The 20,195-nt window shown below is 39.8% G+C and overlaps 1 protein-coding gene and 1 pseudogene across 1 annotated transcript in view; both read right to left on the bottom strand.

The window, feature by feature from the left end:
* The window catches only part of Rgs22 (regulator of G protein signaling 22), a gene marked incomplete at its 5' end in the record, with an annotated part of 136,632 nt that overhangs the window by 75,318 nt on the left and 41,119 nt on the right, over window positions 1-20,195 (bottom strand). Inside the window, 2 exons of the mRNA XM_059247030.1 lie at window positions 1,397-1,571; window positions 17,269-17,430. Coding sequence (XP_059103013.1) covers window positions 1,397-1,571; window positions 17,269-17,430 — 337 coding nt within the window. The remainder of the gene's footprint in view (window positions 1-1,396; window positions 1,572-17,268; window positions 17,431-20,195) is intronic.
* Window positions 3,711-4,218, bottom strand: LOC131897089 (large ribosomal subunit protein uL24-like; annotated as a pseudogene).

Here is a 20,195-nt window from a genome sequence, read left to right as displayed (position 1 = left end):
AGGAGAAGCTGTGACCCTGCTGATGAACTGAACTACCGTGCACGGAAGGAAACACTGGAAATGTGTTACACATCTTGCTGCCTTTGAAATGAGACACGCTGACTGTAAAACAACCGTGGGGCAGTTCTGTGTGACTGTGTCCAGTAACAGAATATTCTGTGATACCCTTAAGGCAGTAAAGATGAGTGAGGGCCTTTACCACTGAGGTCAGTGCATCAATGTGAGAAAACACATAAGGTTACTTACTATTTCCTTCAAATACCGTCTCTTTTCAGACTTTCCCCTCATCTTCCTGTCTTTTTATTCTTCACTGTGTGTCCAGCTCCCTTCCTTTGGTTTCGGTGTGCTGCTTTCAGCCTGTCTACTCAATTCCTACTATATATACTACAGGACTATTCTATGCTAGGCTGTTCTAAGGACACACACTCAACACAGAGAATTCCCTTGTATTCTAGAAGGAGGTAAAAGGCAATAAACAGGTGAATCATATGACTGTAAGTTCAATAAAGCAAAGCAAGGCAGGGCAAAGGGCACAGACAACGACGGAAGATGTTCTGCATGTGAGCTTACGTGGAAGACAGCTCTCTCATTAAGTGATGGATGAGCTGCCATTCAAAGGATGTGGGAGTTAAGATTCATGGCTGTGCGGCAAAGGTGCATCAAACACAGGGAATAGAGAGTGCCAAGCCCTGTGGGTTCCCTTGATGTTCAATGACAAGCAAAGGAACCAGTGTGGCTGGGTTGGAGTAAACTGGGAAATGAGGGGGCGAGGCTAGCAGGGACTTGCACAGCTGTGCACAGTTTTCAAATCTTATTCTAAGTGGAGAACTTCCAGCAGACAAGTGAGTGGCATGGCTGTTATGTCAGAAGGATCCTGCTCACTGAACACACAGGGCCTTCCCTTCCTTCCTACCTGAGGTGGTGTGTATGCTGCAACAGCAAGAGCTTGTGATAAACTCCAGTATCCATGGCTGCCTTGGTCATTTCTCATTGCTCTGATGAATTATGCTAATAATGGCAACTCAGGGGAGGAAGGTGGTATTTGGACTCACAGCTCCAGAGCGATTCACTCCATCATGGTGAGGAAGGCATGGTGGTGAGAACCTGAAGCTGGTTGATCACACTGCACCCACCTTCAGAAAGCAGAGTGTGAACAGGAAGTGGGGCCTGGCCAATAAGGCTTCAGGATCCAGCCCCAGTGACCCACTTCCTACAACATGGCCCCACCTTTAAAGGTTCCACAACCTTCCTAAATAGTGCCAAGTGAAGACAAATTGCCCAGACATGTAACCCTGTAGGGTATAATTCACATTCATTCACAGCAGTTGGCAAACAACCAAGCATAGGTGTGAACTGTGCAGTTACTAAAGAGTAGTTCACACACTGGGCACCGTACCTGGACCTCAGGGACCTGTGGAATACAAGACCTTGGTCTTAATGGCAGGAGGGTAGCCATCTGTGGGAAAGGATCAACATCCTTCCTTGGTTTCTCTTGACGGAGGCGCCAGAATTTCAGTTCAGCACTAGCATTCTTTGTTGAAGATGAATGAGTAACACAAAATCGTGGTGCCCTGTTTATTGAAAAAAACAAATTTAAGGTTCAATATGTTACGATGAAACTTTAACAAATCTCAGACTCAAAAGCCTACAAGCCACATAATTTACTATCACAATTACTAACCCTTTCTGTTACTTTCCATTTCTTTTTCTGCTGGTTCACCTTAAAAATATTTTTCTATACATTACTTCATTATACTTCATTCACTAATAGAAAAGGTAATATATATTAGAAAAATTCATAATATTAAAATTATCTGCTTGATAAGAAAAAGAAATACATAAAACTATTAAGTAATTTAAAAATAACATAAAATGTGCTGTGGTAGTTTTAAAACAGTTTGACATTTATTTATAATATCAAATTAAGTTAACATTTAAAAATACATAAACATCTCATTTTATTTTTTGTTTTTGGGGGTTTTGTTTTGCTTTATTTTGTTTTGTTGTGTTGTGTTTTTTTGAGGCAAGGTCTCTTTATATATCCCTGGCTGTCCTGGAACTCACTATGTAGACCAGGCTGGCCTGGAACTCATAGATCCCCCTGCTTCTGCCTCCCCAGTGCTGGGATTAAAGGTGTGAGCCACCATGTCTGGCTAAAAATATAAATGCTTGAGAATATTCAAGTACACTACTAAAGTGGTCTATACTGCACATTTACATATTTTCAAGTCTTATACTTTGAAGGCAGAAATTAATTTTATAACAATTTATATAAATGAAAGATGAACTCTGCTTCAGAAACTGAAGGAAAAGACTGAGCCCACACCAGTTGGAGGACTATCCTAGTAGTCAGTCAGTGCTAAAACCCTTTGTGGTACTCAGTGCTAACTCCAGCTAGCAGGTCTGTGACTACATTGCTCTTTAGACCAGGTTTCACCTGAAGACTAATTCCTATTCCATGTTCCAGAGACTGACAGAAAACAGCTTCCCTTTAAAACAGGAGGAGAGAAGATGTTCCCAGTGTGGACATGTAAGGAGTGAAGAGACTCCAAAGGCCACAGTCAGTTTAAGAGCAGAAAACCATGCAGTCAGTGTGGCTGCTCCACAGTATGCTCCTGAACTTTCAGTTATTTCTTATTTGTGTGTTAATAGGAAGTGGGTCCACAAGCCCCTTCTCAACTCCTACATGTGGCATTCAGGGAATATAGACCCCCTTGATTCACATCATTAAAGTGTATTCATATGGATCCACACTTTTCTGCTGCCCTTACCATTTTAACTGGCTCTTATTCCACTCACAGCATTAATCTTTGATGAGCAACTCTATGAACTCCAGTATAATAGGACAGTCCACCATGAATTCTAAACTGGTACTGTATTATCAGACAGCATCATCATACAAGCTCTCATGCACAGTGGTTTTACATGTCTTTATTCTCAAGATCTAGTGATCAGAAGACACTTTGGATATAACCACCAAGAATTTGGTGTGTGTGTGTGTGTGTGTGTGTGTGAGAGAGAGAGAGAGAGAGAGAGAGAGAGAGAGAGAGAGAGAAGGGGAGGGAGAGGGGGAGAGGGAGAGAGAGGGAGAGGGAGAGGGAGAGGGGGAGAGAGAGAGAGAGAGAGAGAGAGAGGGAAAGGGAGAGGGAGAGGGGAAGAGAGAGAGGGAGAGAGAGAGAGAGAGAGAGGAAACAACTCTCTAATGTTTTTCAATGAGTGACTGGCCATACACACAAGGGAAAACAACTCGGGAATAAACAGAGCATACTGTTGATACACACAGCTTGGCTACACTTTGAGAGAGTTATGCTGATCTTGAAAAGCTTGTGCCCAAAGAGTACATGTTATATGGTACTGATGGTTTCCAGGAGTTGGGGAGGGAGGAGAGAAGGAGGTTGGTGCGGTGCTGAGATGGCAGTATGAGACTCACTTGTGGTTCATCCTATGTCTTGACTTTGACAGACATGCATGAATCTATAAATGATAAAAAACATCAAACTAAATATACACACACACACAAATGAGTGCATGTAACATGGATGAAATGTGGAAAAGATAGGTACATCAATGCTGATTTTACTCATTTTGGTATTGTGCTACAATGATGGCTATTCTTGGGTGTCAACCTGATTACAACTGGAATTAACTAAAACTCAAATGGTTGGGTACACCAGTGAGGGAATTTTTGTTTTTTTTTACTTAAGCAGTTTTTAATGAAAGCTGTATATGAGATGCCTCCAATCCTGCATCTTCTCAATCATTTCTTCCTTGTATTTGCCCTTCTCCTTTCCTACTGTTGAGACATGGCTTCTCTTTCTGGGATCTTTTGGTGGTCTCTGTCCAGCTTTAGCCTGACAACCACCTTGCTAGGGTGGATGCCCACATGGACAGCTGTGTCAATAGTCTTTTCTCGCTGCACTCGTTCGATGTCGATGACGTGTTTCTTCCTGTACACTTGGACCACTGTGCCAATCTGCTGGCTGCTGTAGTGTCTTTGGACAACCTGAACTTCATCATCCTTTCGAATGGGCACAGACTTCACATTGTACTTCTGTCTCGGCTCTCTGGAAAGAGGGGAAGACATGACCTTCCTCCAATATGAGAAGATGCATTGAAATGCCTTTCGTAGCTCTTGCCGTGGTCAGAGTTCACAAAGGGGTTGAACCTTGTTTTGGCAGCTGGTGTCCAGTGACGGCCACGGAAGGAAAGAGGGATCATTTTTTTCTTAATTAAATCATTTGAAGTATGAAGACCCACTTCTAATCCATATCTTTGTGGTGGGAAGATCCATCTTTAATCTGACCACACCTTCTGCTGGCAGCCTATATAAAGGATGTGGAGGAAGGATGCTTGCTCCCTTAGCCTGCTTGCTGTTGCTCTAGCTAGCTAGTCATTCCTCACTGGCATTGGAGCTGACTTCCCCAGGATTCCAGTGTATACAGAAGACCCACTGAGACAACCAGCCTTATGGGCTGAACAACTACTGTATTCTTGCACTTTCATGTGTTAGACTCTTGTGGGCTGCAAGAATGTATTATAGAGATTCAGCTGTGTATCAAAGTCTTACTTTGACCGGCCAAGGGTCTGTCAAATGGGAAGCCATTTATCATGGAATATTTGGTGTTATACAGGGTTAATATTCCAGCTGTCTTCTGCTATGAAATTCTTACGTGCCCAAACACTCCCAGACCATATTGGCAAACAGCTAAATTTCTCAGACACTGATCCACTAGGTAAAATAACTCCCCTGCTGAGCCTAGGAGACAAGCAGGTTGGAGATTCATAGCTTGTATCTTGTGCAAATGAAGCTCATATCATCCCTTGCCTTCAAGCTTAGGGGCATTACAGAGCAATTGACTGAGGACAATAGGGCTTTTTGCATAACCAGGTGCAATAAGGACTGGAGTAGAATTCCACAGGCAGACACAGAATCATGTGGCCAGAGAGAGGTGAAGTCAGAGATTCTGTAGAGGGTAAAGCAGATCTCTTGTAGAGTTTATCAGAGCCAGGGGTTGCTGTAGATATCTCTTTGTATGTTGTGAATGTGTTGCTCTGATTGGTTAATAAATAAAGTGCTGATTGGCCAGTAGCCAGGCAGGAAGTATAGGAAGGACAAAGAGAGAAGAAAATTCTGGGAGGAGGAAGGCTGAGTCAGGAGTTGCCAGCCAGACATGCAGGGAGCAAGATGTAAAGATACTGGTAAGCCATGAGCCACGTGGCAAAGTATAGATTTATAGAAATGGGTTAATTTAAGATGTAAGATCTAGCTAGCAAGAAGCCTGCCACAGCCATATAGTTTATAAGTAATATAAGTCTCTGTGTGTTTACTTGGATCTGAGCAGTTGCAGGAACCGAGTGGACACAGGAAAACTCCAGTGACAAGGGGTAAGGAGCCAGAAAGGATAGATGGAGGACAAAGGAACAGAGGATGAAGATCAGGTCAAAAGCATAGGAGCTTACTAAAACTATGAGGACAGGAGAAGTGGGCACAGAGAGGAGCTAAATGTGAGGACAGAGCTGAAGCTGTATAGATAGAATTTTTTCATAGAGGAATAAAGTTAACGGACAAAAGAGCATAGTGTATATAGATTCCTTTCCCTCAGATACCTCACGTCATATGTAGCATCTTTCCCAGGACTCTGGGAGGAATTTTCTCAGGGTAGGAACTTGGGAAAATTCTGTTATCCTTAGTAGTCCACAGCCTGTAAGCCATTCTAACAAATCCCTCATCTCTATATATAGGGAGATGAATTCTATAATTGCTGTCCCTCTAGAGAACCCTGACTGACATTGCAGGAATACTATCACTGAAGGAAAACACACTTATTATCTCTTTGGATTGTTTCTTACAACTGTATAAATATATAATTATCTCAAAACAAGATGTTTAATTTTGAAAAGAGATGCTAGAGAGATGGATTAGCAGTTAAAATCATGTACTGTTTGTTTGGATACCTGAGTTCAGTTCCCAGCACTCACCCCAGCAGCTCACAAACTCCTATAACTCCAGTTGCAAAGAATTGGATGTTATCTTTCTGCTTTCAAGGACACTGCACTCATGTGCACATACTCACACACAAACACAAAAATATTTTCATAATAAAAATAATAAAAACAAATTAAAGAGCCAGAGTTCTTCTATCCTGACAATTTTTCTGAAACTCAATGATAAGTTGGGTGGTGTTTATATATGAACCACCTATAATGCAATTTAAACCTTTCTGTGTGCCTCAAGATTTATTTTACTTTCATTTATGTATCTGTCTGCATGTGCACAGATGGATAGGTGCCCACAGAGGCCAGAAGAGAGTACTGGAGCCCTCTGAAATCTAGGTGCTGGGGACTGAGCTTGGGCTCTCTGCTCTTAGTTACTGAGCCACCTCTCCAGCCCCAGGATCATTTTTAAGGAAAGAGAACAGCACAAGTAGGTGAGAAAATACAAGTGAAAGTCATCACAAACACAAGCTGGTAGGTGACATTGGTGATGGTGGAGTCTACGTGACGTTAGAACATCAACATCGTCAAATCAAATGTACCACAGTGAGCACACGCTGGGCTTCTCTGGCAGATATTTTCTCCACTTCTCTGTACCTTGTGCAGTCCCAACACTTCTTATTACATTCATTTCACATGGTGGTGATATATTATGGTGGTATTGTGTTCCCCAAAATATTGTGTACTTTAATAAACTTATCTGGGGTCAGAGAACAGAAAAGCCACAAGATACTTAGGCTAGAAAATGTTAGCACACGCCTTTAATCCTAGCATTCCAGAGACAGAAATCCCTCTGGATCTCTGTGAGTTCAAGGCCTCATTGGAAACAGCCAGGCATGGTGACTCACGCCTTTAATCCCAAAAAGCAGCCTTTAATCCCAGGGAGTGGTGGTAGAAAGCAGAAAGATTTATAAAGCGTGAGGACCAGAAACTAGCAGCATTTGCCTGGTTAAGCATTTGGCTGGTTAAGCTTTCAGGCTTTGGAGCAACACAGTTCAGCTGAGATTCTTTCTGGATGAGGACTCAGAGGCTTCCAGTCTGAGGAAACAGGACCAGCTGAGGAACTGGCAAGGTGAGATAGCTGTGGCTTGTTCTGTCTCTCTGATCTACCAGCATTGACCCCAATAACTGGCCTCGGGTTTGATTTTATTAACAAGAACTTTTAAGACTCATGCTACAATATATTGTGCACCCCAATAAAGCTTGCCTGAGGATAGGACAGAGCCAGCCACTATATTAAACTAGAGGTCAGACAGTGGTAGCACATGCCTTTAATCCTATCACTCGGGAGGCAGAGATCCATTTAGATCTCTGTGAATTCAAGGCCACACTGAGAACAGAGCCAGGCATGGTGGCACACACCTTGAATCCCAGTACTGGGAAGCACACACATGCCTTTAATCCCACGAAGTGATGTCTGGGCAGAGAAAGGTATATAAGGCATGAGTAAACAGGAAGTCTCTCTCTTGAGGCTGAGGATTTTGTAGAGGTAAGAATGTGGCTGGTTTGTTCTTCTGATCTTTCAGCTTCCACCCCAATATCTGGCTCTGGGTTTTCTATAAATAAGATTGTGTAGCACTTCCTGTTACATCTGGCAACCCAATGTTGTGGCACAAATTTACTAAAAGGCCACTTCCTGGGGCTCAGGCCTGAGCAGCGAACAGCTGCAGTCTCCACCCGATGTGGGCTGTAGTCTCTTTGGATTCTTCTCTCCTAGTGGGTTGTGGGCTCTGTCTGGATTCCCATTTCATACTGCTACCACAGTAGGTAGTTGTTTTGAAACTTGCTCAAGATTCTACTGCTCTACAGAGAAGCAGCCAGCCTCATATCTGAATCATCACTATCAGCAAAACTTGGTGAGTCAATTAAGATATCTTAAAAGGAGAAGTTAGTTAAAAGAGAATTTTTTCTTTTAATTTTTCCATTGTAAAAAATTTTACAATGGAAGGTGTTTGGTCTCTGTTTGATAACACATTAGGTGGTCTGAAAATGGAACAATTAAATGAGAGGATAATTAATGTTAATGGGATAGATGTAATATCAATTATAAATATTATTTGTTTGATCATTTCTGTTTTATCATTAGAAAAGTTGGTTAATGTGAGTGCCAAGATAAAAATTTTAGAAAAACTTGTTAAAACAAATCATAGAGAAATTCAGATGCAGACAGAGGAATTTAAAGGAGAACCAATCTCAGCATTGCATTATATGGTTACAGACAAACAGCCTAAGGCTTTGAAACAGCCAACCTTAATAATCTATCCAATAACCATACAGGAACTGCCAAATGCTCAAGACTGTGTACAAGCTGATTAGACTCCTGTGCAAATGTTAGATTTGAGAGAATTCAAGGAAGCTATACTCTCATATGGTATGCATTCTCCATTTGTAAAGAAGATGTTAAACTCGTGTTCAACTTGTAATAGAATTATCCCTCAAGACTGGAAAGATTTGGTTACAGCCATCCTAGAAGCTGGTGCACAGTTACAATGGAAGACCTGGTGGAAAGATGAGACTAAGACCATTGAACAACAATGTAGGGTATGGAAATTCCCCAAGATCAATTTTGCAGAGAAGGCAATTATAATAATATACAAAGACAATCTTAATATGATGACCACACCCTAATTTCATGCCAAATGGCAGCCTTGAATGCTTGGAACAGAATTGAAGAAGTAGGAAGGAAAATTGAGTCATTTACAAAAGTTATGCAGAGTCCAAAAGAAAACCTTCACAGATTTCTTTAAAAGGCTATCTTCAGCAGTAAATAGAATGATGCCAAATTCAGAAGCTAGACAGATAATAATTGAATCTCTGGCTTTTGAAAATGCTAATGCACAATGCAGAAGGATAATTAGGCCATTAAAGGAAAGATCAGCACCCTTGAATGAATGGATCTAAGATACAATTAATATTGAATCTCATGACCATGATGATGCTTGGATAGGAAAAGAGATTTCCATATGTTTGAAGAAACTTAGTAATGTCAGGTGTTTCAATTGTGGTAAACAAGATCACCTAAAAAGGGACTGTAAACAGGACATTCCTAGAAACAATATTTTTTCAAGAAATAATATCAACAGAATGACCCTCCTTCTGGAATAAGGTGTGGTAAAGGGAAACATTAGACTAACAAATATAGATCAACAAGGGACAAACAAGGTAATCCTTTGTTTTTGCCATCAGGAAACTCCCTGAAGGGCCTCTCACAGGCCCCCATGGCAAATTCAGTTCAGTCCTTTCCTGCTATCATAGAAGAAACCCCTTCCCAGAGCAATTAAATAACCTAATGCCTATTTAAAAAACCATACTTCTTGGGGTGACAGATATGGAAGAGAGAAGAAAAAAATTCAAGAGAAACCATAAAGTGAATTCTTTGGCAAACTTCTATAAATGAACAAAGACCAAAATTAAAAATACGAATAAACAATGTTCTCACTGAAGGTCTTATAGACACAGGTGTGGAGGTAACAATAATTGCACCAGAATCCTGGCATTCAAATTGGCCTTTTCAGGAAGTAGATGTTCAACTTTTAGGGATTGGAACATTATCTCAAGTGAAACAGAGTACAAGATGGATCAAATGTATAGGGCCAGAAACACAGAGAGGAAAATTAAAGCCATATGTGGCTAATATAGCTATGAATCTAGGGGGTCATGATTTATTACAACAATGGAATACCCAGATTAACATTCCTCCAGTCTCTAAAACAAACCATAAACTAACAGATGTTTCTGAGAAAAATATTAGAAGGTATTATAAAGAACAGTCACCAACCATCCAGATTATACAAGAACAGGGCACAACAGCTGCTGATCTTCCAAAGACACCAACAGCCCTACCTTTAAAATGGTTAACAGACAAGCCTGTATGGTTCAGCAATGGCATTTAACAACAGAGAAACTACAGGCCTTAGACAGCTGGAAAGAACTGTTAAATGCTCAGCATATTGAAGAATCAACCAGCCCTTGGGATTCTTCTATATTTGTAATCAAAAAGAAATCTGGTAAGTGGAGAATAGTAACAGATCTAAGAGCAATTAACAGAGTAATTCAGCCAGTGGGCTCTCTACAATTTGGAATTCCTTTGCCTACTCTGTTACCTAAAGGATGACCTTATAGTTGTCAATTTAAAAGACTGTTTCTTCTCAATACCTTTACAAGAAAAAGACATAGAAAAATTTGCCTTCACGGTAACTACTTATAATAATTCCTGGCCAGTCAAGAGATATCAATGGAAGGTTCTACCATGGGGAATGTTAAATAGCCCAACCCTGTGCCAATATTTTGTATAACAGCTGTTGGAAGTATTATGTAAAAAAATTCCTAATCTTTAATTTACCATTACATGGATGATATTTTACTAGCTGATTCAAATGCAGATACCTTAGAAAGAATGTTTAAAGAAGTAAAGAAAATTTTGCCTTGTTGGGGATAACAAATTGTTCCTGAAAAGATACAAAGAGGAGATTCTATTAATTATTTAGGATATAAGATAAATCTACAAAAAATTAGACTCCAAAAGGTGCAAATTAGGAGAGAATGATTACGGACTCTTAATAACTTTCAAAGATTATTTAGAAACATTTCTTATCTACGGACTACTATTGAGGTAAAAATTGAACTGAATAATTTGTTCAAAAACTTAGAGGATGACAAGGACTTAAATAATCCAGGAAAATTATCAGCTGAAGCTGACAAACAATTGGCTTTGGTGGAAAAGAAAATACAGGATGCACATGTAGATCATTTGGATCGAAAGCTTGATTGCATTTTGGTTATTTTACCCTCTAAGCATTCTCTTACAGGAATTTTAATACTGAGGGAAGATACTGTATCATATGTGATCCCATATGGGTCTGCCAGGCTCTCTAGCATGAGATAATGAGGAGATCAATAAACTATTGATAGAAAATGTCCTGGAGACCTCAGAATTTCATTTAAAATATCATGTTAAAAGTAAGGGTTTAAAAAAAGGATTTTTCCATAACCTGGCAACAAGCCAAAGAAATTGTAAGGAAATGTCCTACTTGTTCTTTTCTTTTTTTTTAAACTTCAGACTCCCTGAAGTCCTTTGTTATTTATTTATTTATTTATTTATTTATTTATTTATTTTATGTTATGTGAATTGGTTTTTGCTTACACAAATGTCTGTGTGTGAGGATGTTGGATCCCCCAGAACTGGAGCTATAGACAGTTGTAAGCTTCCATGTGGGTGCTGAGAACTGAACCTGGGTCTGGAAGAGCAGCCAGTGTTCTTAACCTCTGAGCCATCTCTCCAGCCCCCCCTTCTTGTTCTTTTTACAATCAGACTCCACAACCAGCAGGATATAACCCAAAGGATACTCAGAGGATGTACAGATGGATGTGTTTCATTTTGTAGAATTTGGAAAATTGAAATATGTGCACCACACTATTGATACCTATTCAGGATTTCAATGGGCAACTGCTCTGAGTTCCAAAAAGGCTGATTCTGTAATCACACATTTACTAGAAGTTATGGCCACCATTGGTATACCTGTACAAATTAAAACTGACAATGCTCCAGCATATGTCTCTGGTAAAATGAAAAAAAAATTGCTTATTATAATATAAAGCATATTACAAGTATATCACACAATCCTACTGACCAAGCAGTCATAGAAAGCTCAAATCTAACTCTAAAGGATATGCTAAAGAAATAGAAAGGGGTAACAAAAACCTCCAGAAATAGACTGCATAATACTTTATTAACTTTGAATTTTCTCAGTGCTAATGAGAAAGGAACAACAGCTGTAGAGAGAGACATTGGATAATAGAAAAAAAACTACAGAATTAAATCAGCCTATATAATTTAAAGATATGCTGACCTCAGAATGGAAACCAGGATATGTGTTACATTGGGGACGAGGTTTTGCTTTTGTTTCTACAGGAGAAGAAAAGCTATGGATACCATCAAAATTGATAAAGGTTCTATTTGAATAAGAGAGACCTCTTAATTAGAAGAGGTGATAGATCATCAACCAGCGTGACCATTCAATTTAAACTAACTTATTACACTAACAAATGCTTTTCATTTAATCAGATATAACTTGCCAAAAGGGAACCTTCCAAAAGTTAGGGTTGGGGAATGGTTTTTGTTTTTGTCTTTTGGGGGAATGAAGGCTAAAAAATCTGAAGAACACTGGACAAATGAGACATCTGAAGAAAAAGAATGAATCATCCAGAAAAAAAGTCCCAAGAAAAAAGAGTAAATTGGCCTATTGGTATATCACATATAAAATTTCATAAATCTTCCTAAATATTTGTTTCTATTGTTCTCTACAGACACATAATGCAAATGGCCTTGTATAGTCTCAGTTAAATTAAAAATTAAAACTGGCTTTGGAGTTGGAGTGTGGCTCTCTCCTTCTCTAAACCCAAGCATGCTTGTTAAAAGAAAATACAAAATCTCTGTATCATGTCAGAAGAGTCACCTGATATGGAACAGAAGAAAAAACAAAATTAAAGGACTATTCTATTGCCACTAATCTCATAATTCTTTGGTTTTATTTTGACTCTTTACAACTTTTCTTAAGGTATGAATTTTATATCAAAATTATAAGATTTACAATTAAAATTAAAAGATTTATAAACTTTTGTCATGATATTAATGGTCATAGAGATCACTAATCCTAGAAAAAAGGCTTTATCTAACTTCCTGTATATGATTTCGGGTTTGATTCTCTATCAGTTTTCTGAAGGGAACCATGACTGTGCCTAACAGTGACTTTGAAGAGGATGGGGCCCTACAACAATGATTCCATGAGGATGATGATAATACCACTAAGATGACAAACACCACCCAAGGATCAACTTTGGACTACAAACTGCTCAGGACAATTTTGAGATGGCAAGCTAAGATGATGCAGCCTCACAGACTACTCAAGCAAGGATTTGAGACAAGCCCTGCATTTTCCCATTATGCAGAGACTGGAAAACAAATGATACAGCTACCTATCCCAGGACTTGACAATTAACCCAAAATTTTTCTTTTCAGGATCCTCTTAAGATGCCTTCACCTCCAATCAGCAGGAAATAATTTTAATAACACAGTGCCCACATTCCCAAGAGGTGGGGTGGGTGGTTTTTTGGTCGTTAAATGGGTTATGGATAATTATCATTGTTTAGGGTGTTTGATTACAAAGGAGATTAAATTCAGAGTTCTTATTTTGAAAAAAAAAGAAAAAGAAAAAGAGGATATAGATAAGAGGTATATTATTGAATCTACTCTGAAAAGAAAGAGAGGAAGGATATAGATATGATAAAATAAAAAGGTAGATTATTGAATCTACTTTTAAAAGGCAACTACTATTTAAATATTTTACATTGGATTGGATTTTTGTATATTGTATATAAATTATGTATATTGATACAAAGTCAAGATTGAAAATACTGTACACATATTTTTAATCTATTTCAAGGCATTATACCTATGCAGTTCATTTAACAATGCAATGCAATTTTCTAGTCCTTGAAAGTTATTACCAACTATTTAGGATAATAAAGAAATGCAGGTTAGTAGTTAGTCATTACAATCAAACTTGTAGTCATATTAGGTATGTTTTTAAGTTGAAGCAGAAATATATTTTAGATAGACAGGTAATCTTCAAGTCCTTCAGAGATTTACAGAATATGGAATTTAAGATGTTTTAATAACAGATTTTTTTTCTTTTTTTATGACACATGGCTGCTCCTGCCAGCACCAATCTATTTCAGAGAAGATGATGGGCATCAAAGAAACTCCTTATGAAGTTGACTTTCATTGTGGCAAAAATTAGTCACTGGGCAAGAAAGTGCCCTTGCCTTGACTGCTGACAATATGCTGTCCAAAATGGACAAGTAGAACACAAAAGAAAGTACTGCTGATCCTTGCCAAGACAAGGTAGGAAGGCTCTTTAGAAAATCCTTCTTCACAGATGAGTCTGTCAGATATGCTAGGCCTGTAGGTCAAAGATGGATGCCCCAACATTGCAGAGAAACCTCAGGTGACTGTCCAGACAGCTAGCTGTTTCTGTCATTTCTCACATTATTTGAAAGTCACATATTTGCACTTCCTCCTTACTCAGTTAATATTATTTCCTTCTCAGGTATCTGAGGGAATTGAAGATTAGATCATTATAGTTATAGCTTTCCTTGTTAACAAATTCAGAACAGAAACTCACTAATGAGGTATAAAGTGTATAAGTTTGAAAGATATCAAAAGATAGCTTTCAGTTGGTAATGCAAGTTAGGATAGAAAGTGAATTAGGTATATTTTGAACTCACCAAAATAGACTAGATAATGGAGTATTTTCTCTGAATCTGTCAAATGCAAATGGACTAGTAATTGCTGATGCATTTATTGCCTGTATATATTATATATAGTTATTGTACTTATTGTATTTAGTTTTTCTTATATTAATTATAACCTTTATTATTTTAGATAAAAAAGGGGGGATGTGGTAATATATTGTATACCCCAATAAGGCTTGCCTGGGGATCAGAGGACAAAGCCAGCCACTGTATTAAATATAGAGGTCAGCACACACCTTTAATCTTAGCATTTGGGAGGAAGAGATCCCTCTGAATCTCTGTGAGCTCAAGGCCACACTGGGAACAGAGCCAGGCATGGTGGCACAGGACACTAGGAAGGAAGGAAGATATCAGGGCACAGAAAGGTATATAGGGTGTGAGTAAACAGGAAGTCTCTCTCTTGAGGCTGAGGATTTAAAAGAGGTAAGAACATGGCTGGCTTATTCTGTTTCTCTGATCTCTCAGCTTTCACTCCAACATCTGGCTCTGGGTTTTCTATTAATAAGACTGTTTAGCAACTCATGTTACAGTGTTTCCTACTAAACCATGAACCCTGGAATGGAGCAGGTTTTAGCCTATAAAGAGTTACCACAGCATTTCACCAAAAGTGCTAAAAACTATTCAGTGAGATGACAAATCTGTACCAACAACTGCACACACATTATGAGAACTGATCATACAGTTAGCTGTACAGGGATGTACTTACAGAGATCAGCCAAACCTTCCATGCATCTAAACATACCCAAGCACACCAAGTGTCTTAGTCACTGTTCTATTGCTATGAAGAGACACCATGACCACAGCAACTCTTATAAAGGAGAACACTTAATTGGGGGCTGGCCTACAGTTTCAGAAGCTTAGTCTATTATCACCATGGCAGGGAGGACAGCAGCGTGCATGGTGCTAGAGAAGCAGCTTAGAGCTACATTCTAATCAACAGGTGGAGGTGGGGAACTGGGCCAAGCATGGGACTTTGAAACCTCAAAACATACCCCCAGTGACACACTTCCTACAAGAGGAACACACCTCCTAATCCTAATCCTTTCGATTACTTTCACCCCCAGTAAGCAAACATTCAAATACAAGAGCCCATGGGGGCCATTCTTATTCAAACCACCACATTCCACTCCCTGTCTCCCAAAGGCTTGTAGCCATAGCATAATGCAAAAATGCATTTAGTCCAACTTCAAAAGTTCCCATAGTCTATAAGAGTCCCAATACTGTTTTAAAGTCCAAAGTTCAAAGTCTCTTTTGAGACTCAAAGCAATCTCTTAACTGTAACCCCCTATAAAAGCAAAATAAAAGAGCAGATCACATACTTCCAACATACTATGGCACAGAATATACATGGCCATTCTAAAAGGGAGAAAATGGAGCATAGTGAGGAAATACTAGACAAATCAAGACCAAAAACCAGAAGGACAAATTTCACATTCTATCTTACATCAAAATACTCCAGATTTCCAACTCCTTCCAGGTTTGTTGACTGCAACATATTTCTCTCTCTTGGACTGGTTCTGAATTCAGTCTGCAGCTTTCCTTCACAAATATCCCAAGACTCTGGCATCTCTAACACCTTGAGGTCTCCAACACAATCCAGGCTTCACCTCACAGCTTCACACAGTGGCCTCTCTAGACCTACATGCAGGGACACCTCTGACACACACCTGGCCTCAGTGGTTTTCTTTAGCCATAGAGAGATATTCCACAACCCTTTTTCTTGTATCCTTAACTCTAAATCCAGAACTACATGGCCAAAGCTGCCAAGTTCTGCTGCTTGCTGGGACTGGGACATGGCCCCCTTGTTCAATTACATCTTTATTAGCTTTCTGTTATTGATGCCTTCCTTCATTGCTTACATTTTTCTTTAAATCTTTTCCCCAAGTTGGAAGCTTAGGTGGGTGGGATCTTGCCCTTAAGTCACCATTCCCTTTATTCCATCTACCATCAGGCTTGTCTTTAAGCTTTTTCTCTCCTTGAACACTGGACCTAGCTCCATCATACTTTCCGGTGCTCCTTTTCTCCTCAAACTGTACATTTTGCATTTCTCTTTCTTCAGCTTGCTCCTTCTCATTATAGATCTGCATACAAGTCATTACTAATAACCACATTACACAGTCAATACTAGGCTGTCTTGAAACCTACTCTACCAACACCATTTATCTCAGGCAGATTTTAGGGACAAGGGCAAAAAGGCCATATTCTTTGCCAAAATAACACAAAAATGGTCTCTAGGCCACTTACTAAAATTCTTCCCCTTTGAATCCTCTTGAACTAGGCCATGATAATTTACATTGCTTGTAGTACCACTTTCTTCCATACTCCTACTAGTATGGCCCCTCAATCCCTGCTTAAAGCATTCAGCTGCTTTCCTAATCCAAAGTCCCCAAGTCCACATTCCACCAACAAGCAGCAAGAGCAGGGCTGTCACAGAAACCCCCACTCCTGGTACCAACTTCTGTCTTAGTCACTGTTCTATTGTTGTCAAGAGACACCATGACCACAGCAACTTTTACAAAAGAAAGCATTTAATTGGGGGCTTGCTTATAGTGTGAGAGGTCAGTCCATTTCATCGTGGCAGGGAGCATGATGGCAAGCATGGTGCTGGAACAGTAGCTGAGAGCTACATCCGGAGCCACAGGTCAAGAGAAAGAAACCTCAAAGCCTACCCACCAGTGACATACTTCCTCCAACAAGGCCACACTTCCTAATCCTTATAATATTTATAAGTAGTTTCACTCCCTGGTGACTAAGCATTCAAATATATGAGCCTATGGGGGCCATTCTTCTTCAAACCACCACACTAAGCATCTAAAAGATAAGTGCTTTTCAAAAAAAGGCAAAGATAAGTGGGTCACTTTAAGTTTCCACAGCTATATAATCATGAGACAAAAGGTATTATTTATAACTAGCCTAAGAAAAATAAAAGAAAATAACTTTAATCCACATTATTTTCCTTACCAATACAGAAGCAGAGGTTTTATAACCTCAATCTGAATGTTTTTCAAATGTTCTTCTGTCCACCGGGATCCATGCAGCAATTTAAACTTGGATAGGATTTCTGTAGAAAGGTAGCACTCCCCACTGCTCACAAGGTAGCATTTCTTCATTTTCTCAAGATGTCTTAGATAAAACAGTTATACACATGTCAATACAATATTCAACTTCTCAAATGTAAATGTTTCAGACAAGTAGTAAATATCTCAGACCAACACTCATTACAGAGTACTAAAGGGTTTTGTAGACATAGACTATTTCCCAGGGTGTTTGCTTTTCTCAATAAGCTGGATAGCCTTGTAGAGCTGTGCACATCAAATCTCCAAAATGTGTAACTGTGTTACCTATAATGGTAAAAAAAAAAAGGCAGCAGATGTAGGTAAGTGAGGACTAGAGAGAAATCAGCCTGCAAATCCCAAGACCCATGGGAATGCCAGAAATTCTTCTACAAGAGAAACAGTGGGGCCAGAGCCATGAAGATGTAAGGGAGACATCAGAAAGAAGCTATGATGTCATGCTGCTGGCTTTGAAGGTAGAGGAAGGAGTCCTAAACCAAGGAGTATAGGCAGTCCTGTTGGAGCCCATTTTTAGGTTTCCTAGTAGCTTTACCCAGCAGGTCTGCATAGAGAAGATGATTGGATCACAGGTCTGAGTGTAGGTATCTGAGATGGTCTGCACTTGGCTGTGCTGGGGGGAGGTCTTTTGCTCCACCCCTTGGCATTCCTTTAAATGCCCTAGGGCAGAGACAGTCAGGGCCCAATGGATTAGGATCCAGGCCCTCTTGAGGCTATCCTATATTTTCTATCTACTTCTCTCCCCTCTATCCTTCTAACTAGTATTTCCTGCTGCTCCTACTCAAGAGTACTCTGGGAGTAATGTGGGGGTGAGGGATAGCCTCCTACAGATGGTACCCAAACAGGGACTAAGACAAAAAGACTAAGAAAAACAAATATATATATATATATATATATATATATATATATATATATATATATATTCCAGAGGGCTTGGTGAAAGCAGGAGTGAGGTCCTTCCAGGGCTGGTCCAGTTTTTTAATGTAAAAAGTTAAATGGGGCAGGGGGTTTTATCCTCGAGAGAAAAAGAAAAATCAGACTGGAAGGATGTCTGCATATAAGGCTGCAGTGTAGAATCTTCTCTGTCAAGATTTCTCTCTTTCTGTCTCTCTCTTAATTTCTATCTATGAAAATTAAGGAAGGTAGAGTGTAGTAATTTACTGCAGGAAGAAATTTAGAGTAAGGTAGTGTAGAAAAAATTTAGAAAAATAGTGTAAAGAAAACTTAGGATAAGATAGGCAACTACACAGAGAAACTAGGTCTTTAATTTTCTAACTTTGGGGCTATGAATGCAAACTAGGGGAAAAATCTATCCTCTTTGAGCTTAACAGGCAGAAAAAAAAGCTCTTCTTTGAGCTTATCAGGCAGAATAAAAGATTCCTATGGAAGCTTTTGGCCTGGGGACAGCTAAAATGCTAAGTCCAAGCAGCAGACAAAAGAGATTTCCCCTGGAGCAGATACAGAGGACAAAACAAAAATCCTCTGCTGCATCAGCAGTGCCCGTGAAAACTTGTGTAACACCTTACCAGCAGAATTAGCTTCCTCCTGGCCATGAAGCCAAAATGATTGGAGAACAGAAGTTTTGGGAAAACGTGATGGTCTCTCTCTCTCTCAAACTAAAAGCTTTCTTAAAAAACTTAATCTCTCTCTAAAAAACTAAAAAGCCTTTTAGAACTTTCATTCTCAGTTTCTCTTTCTGTAAGAGAAAAATTAGATTCACCTGAAATAGTTCACCTGTGGTTCTCTCTAAGAAACAGAAAAACCTCTTGGAACAGGGCCAAACCTCTCTGCTAAGCTCTGTCTTTCTTTCAAGCCAGGAGAAGCAGCAGTCAGAATCCCCTGAGGTTAGATGGAACCTAACAATAAATGCTTGGGAGAATCACCTGTAATGGCTTTAGAAACAACAAACCTCTTGGAATATGGCAAATCCTCCCTGCTAGTAAAAACAGCAGCCAGAAGTTCCCTGTGGTTAGTGCCTAGTGAGAGAGTGCAGGTAGAAAGCTGAAGCAGACAGCTTCCCTGAAGGTGAAGCCACAACAGAGGCAGTACAGGACCTGGGAAAGGGCTACTGGCAAGGAGGATGCAGTAAAGCCAAGCCTCTCAGCTGCAGCTGCAGCTGAGGCATCAGGGACTTTGTTTCTGAGTGGGCATCTGTCTGAATGAAAAGGTTGCTCATAATTACCCTAGTGCAAAGATCCCCCGAAGCAATGCAAACCCTCTCTGTTAGTGTTGTCTCTTCACTTCTAACCAACAACTGAGAAGCAATTAGCCAGCACCTCTGAGTTTGAGTGCATTCCAGGGATACTAGGGTTCCTGCAGTTTTCAACAGCTTCCTCCAGCATGGAGCAGAGGCAGGAAGGTGCAGGACCTGGGGAAAATCTGCTAGCATACAAGCAAAGCCAAAGCCAGTGGGAACAGCACAGTCACCTGCCTGACTACAATCCCTGGGTTGGTAGATGAGGCTACACAGCATCCATGGCTGCAAAAAGAAATCTCTCTAAGAAAAGCTCTTTTCTATCAGAGAAAGGACCTGGGGAAAGTTGCTAGAGTTTGAGACAGATTTGAGGAGAAAAGCTCCCACCTCCAGAGGCAGCTAGCACAAGAACAGAGCCACAGCCTGAGGCATCTGAAGCTCTGCATCTGGGAGGAAGAAACAAGCAGGACTAGATAAAGATCCATCAGGGAAAGTCTCTCTGAGGGAGCTGTAGGAAAGCTTTGCTTTAAGTGCTTTTGTTTCTTTTCACTGACTGGTTGGGGCAAATGAACAAGCCCTGAGGAAATTTTCATATCAGGGATGCCCACCTCTATGCATGCTAG

Source organism: Peromyscus eremicus, chromosome 20 (genome assembly GCF_949786415.1).
Source record: "Peromyscus eremicus chromosome 20, PerEre_H2_v1, whole genome shotgun sequence".
Taxonomy (NCBI): Eukaryota; Metazoa; Chordata; class Mammalia; order Rodentia; family Cricetidae; genus Peromyscus; species Peromyscus eremicus.
This window is presented reverse-complemented; position numbering and strand designations above follow the sequence as displayed.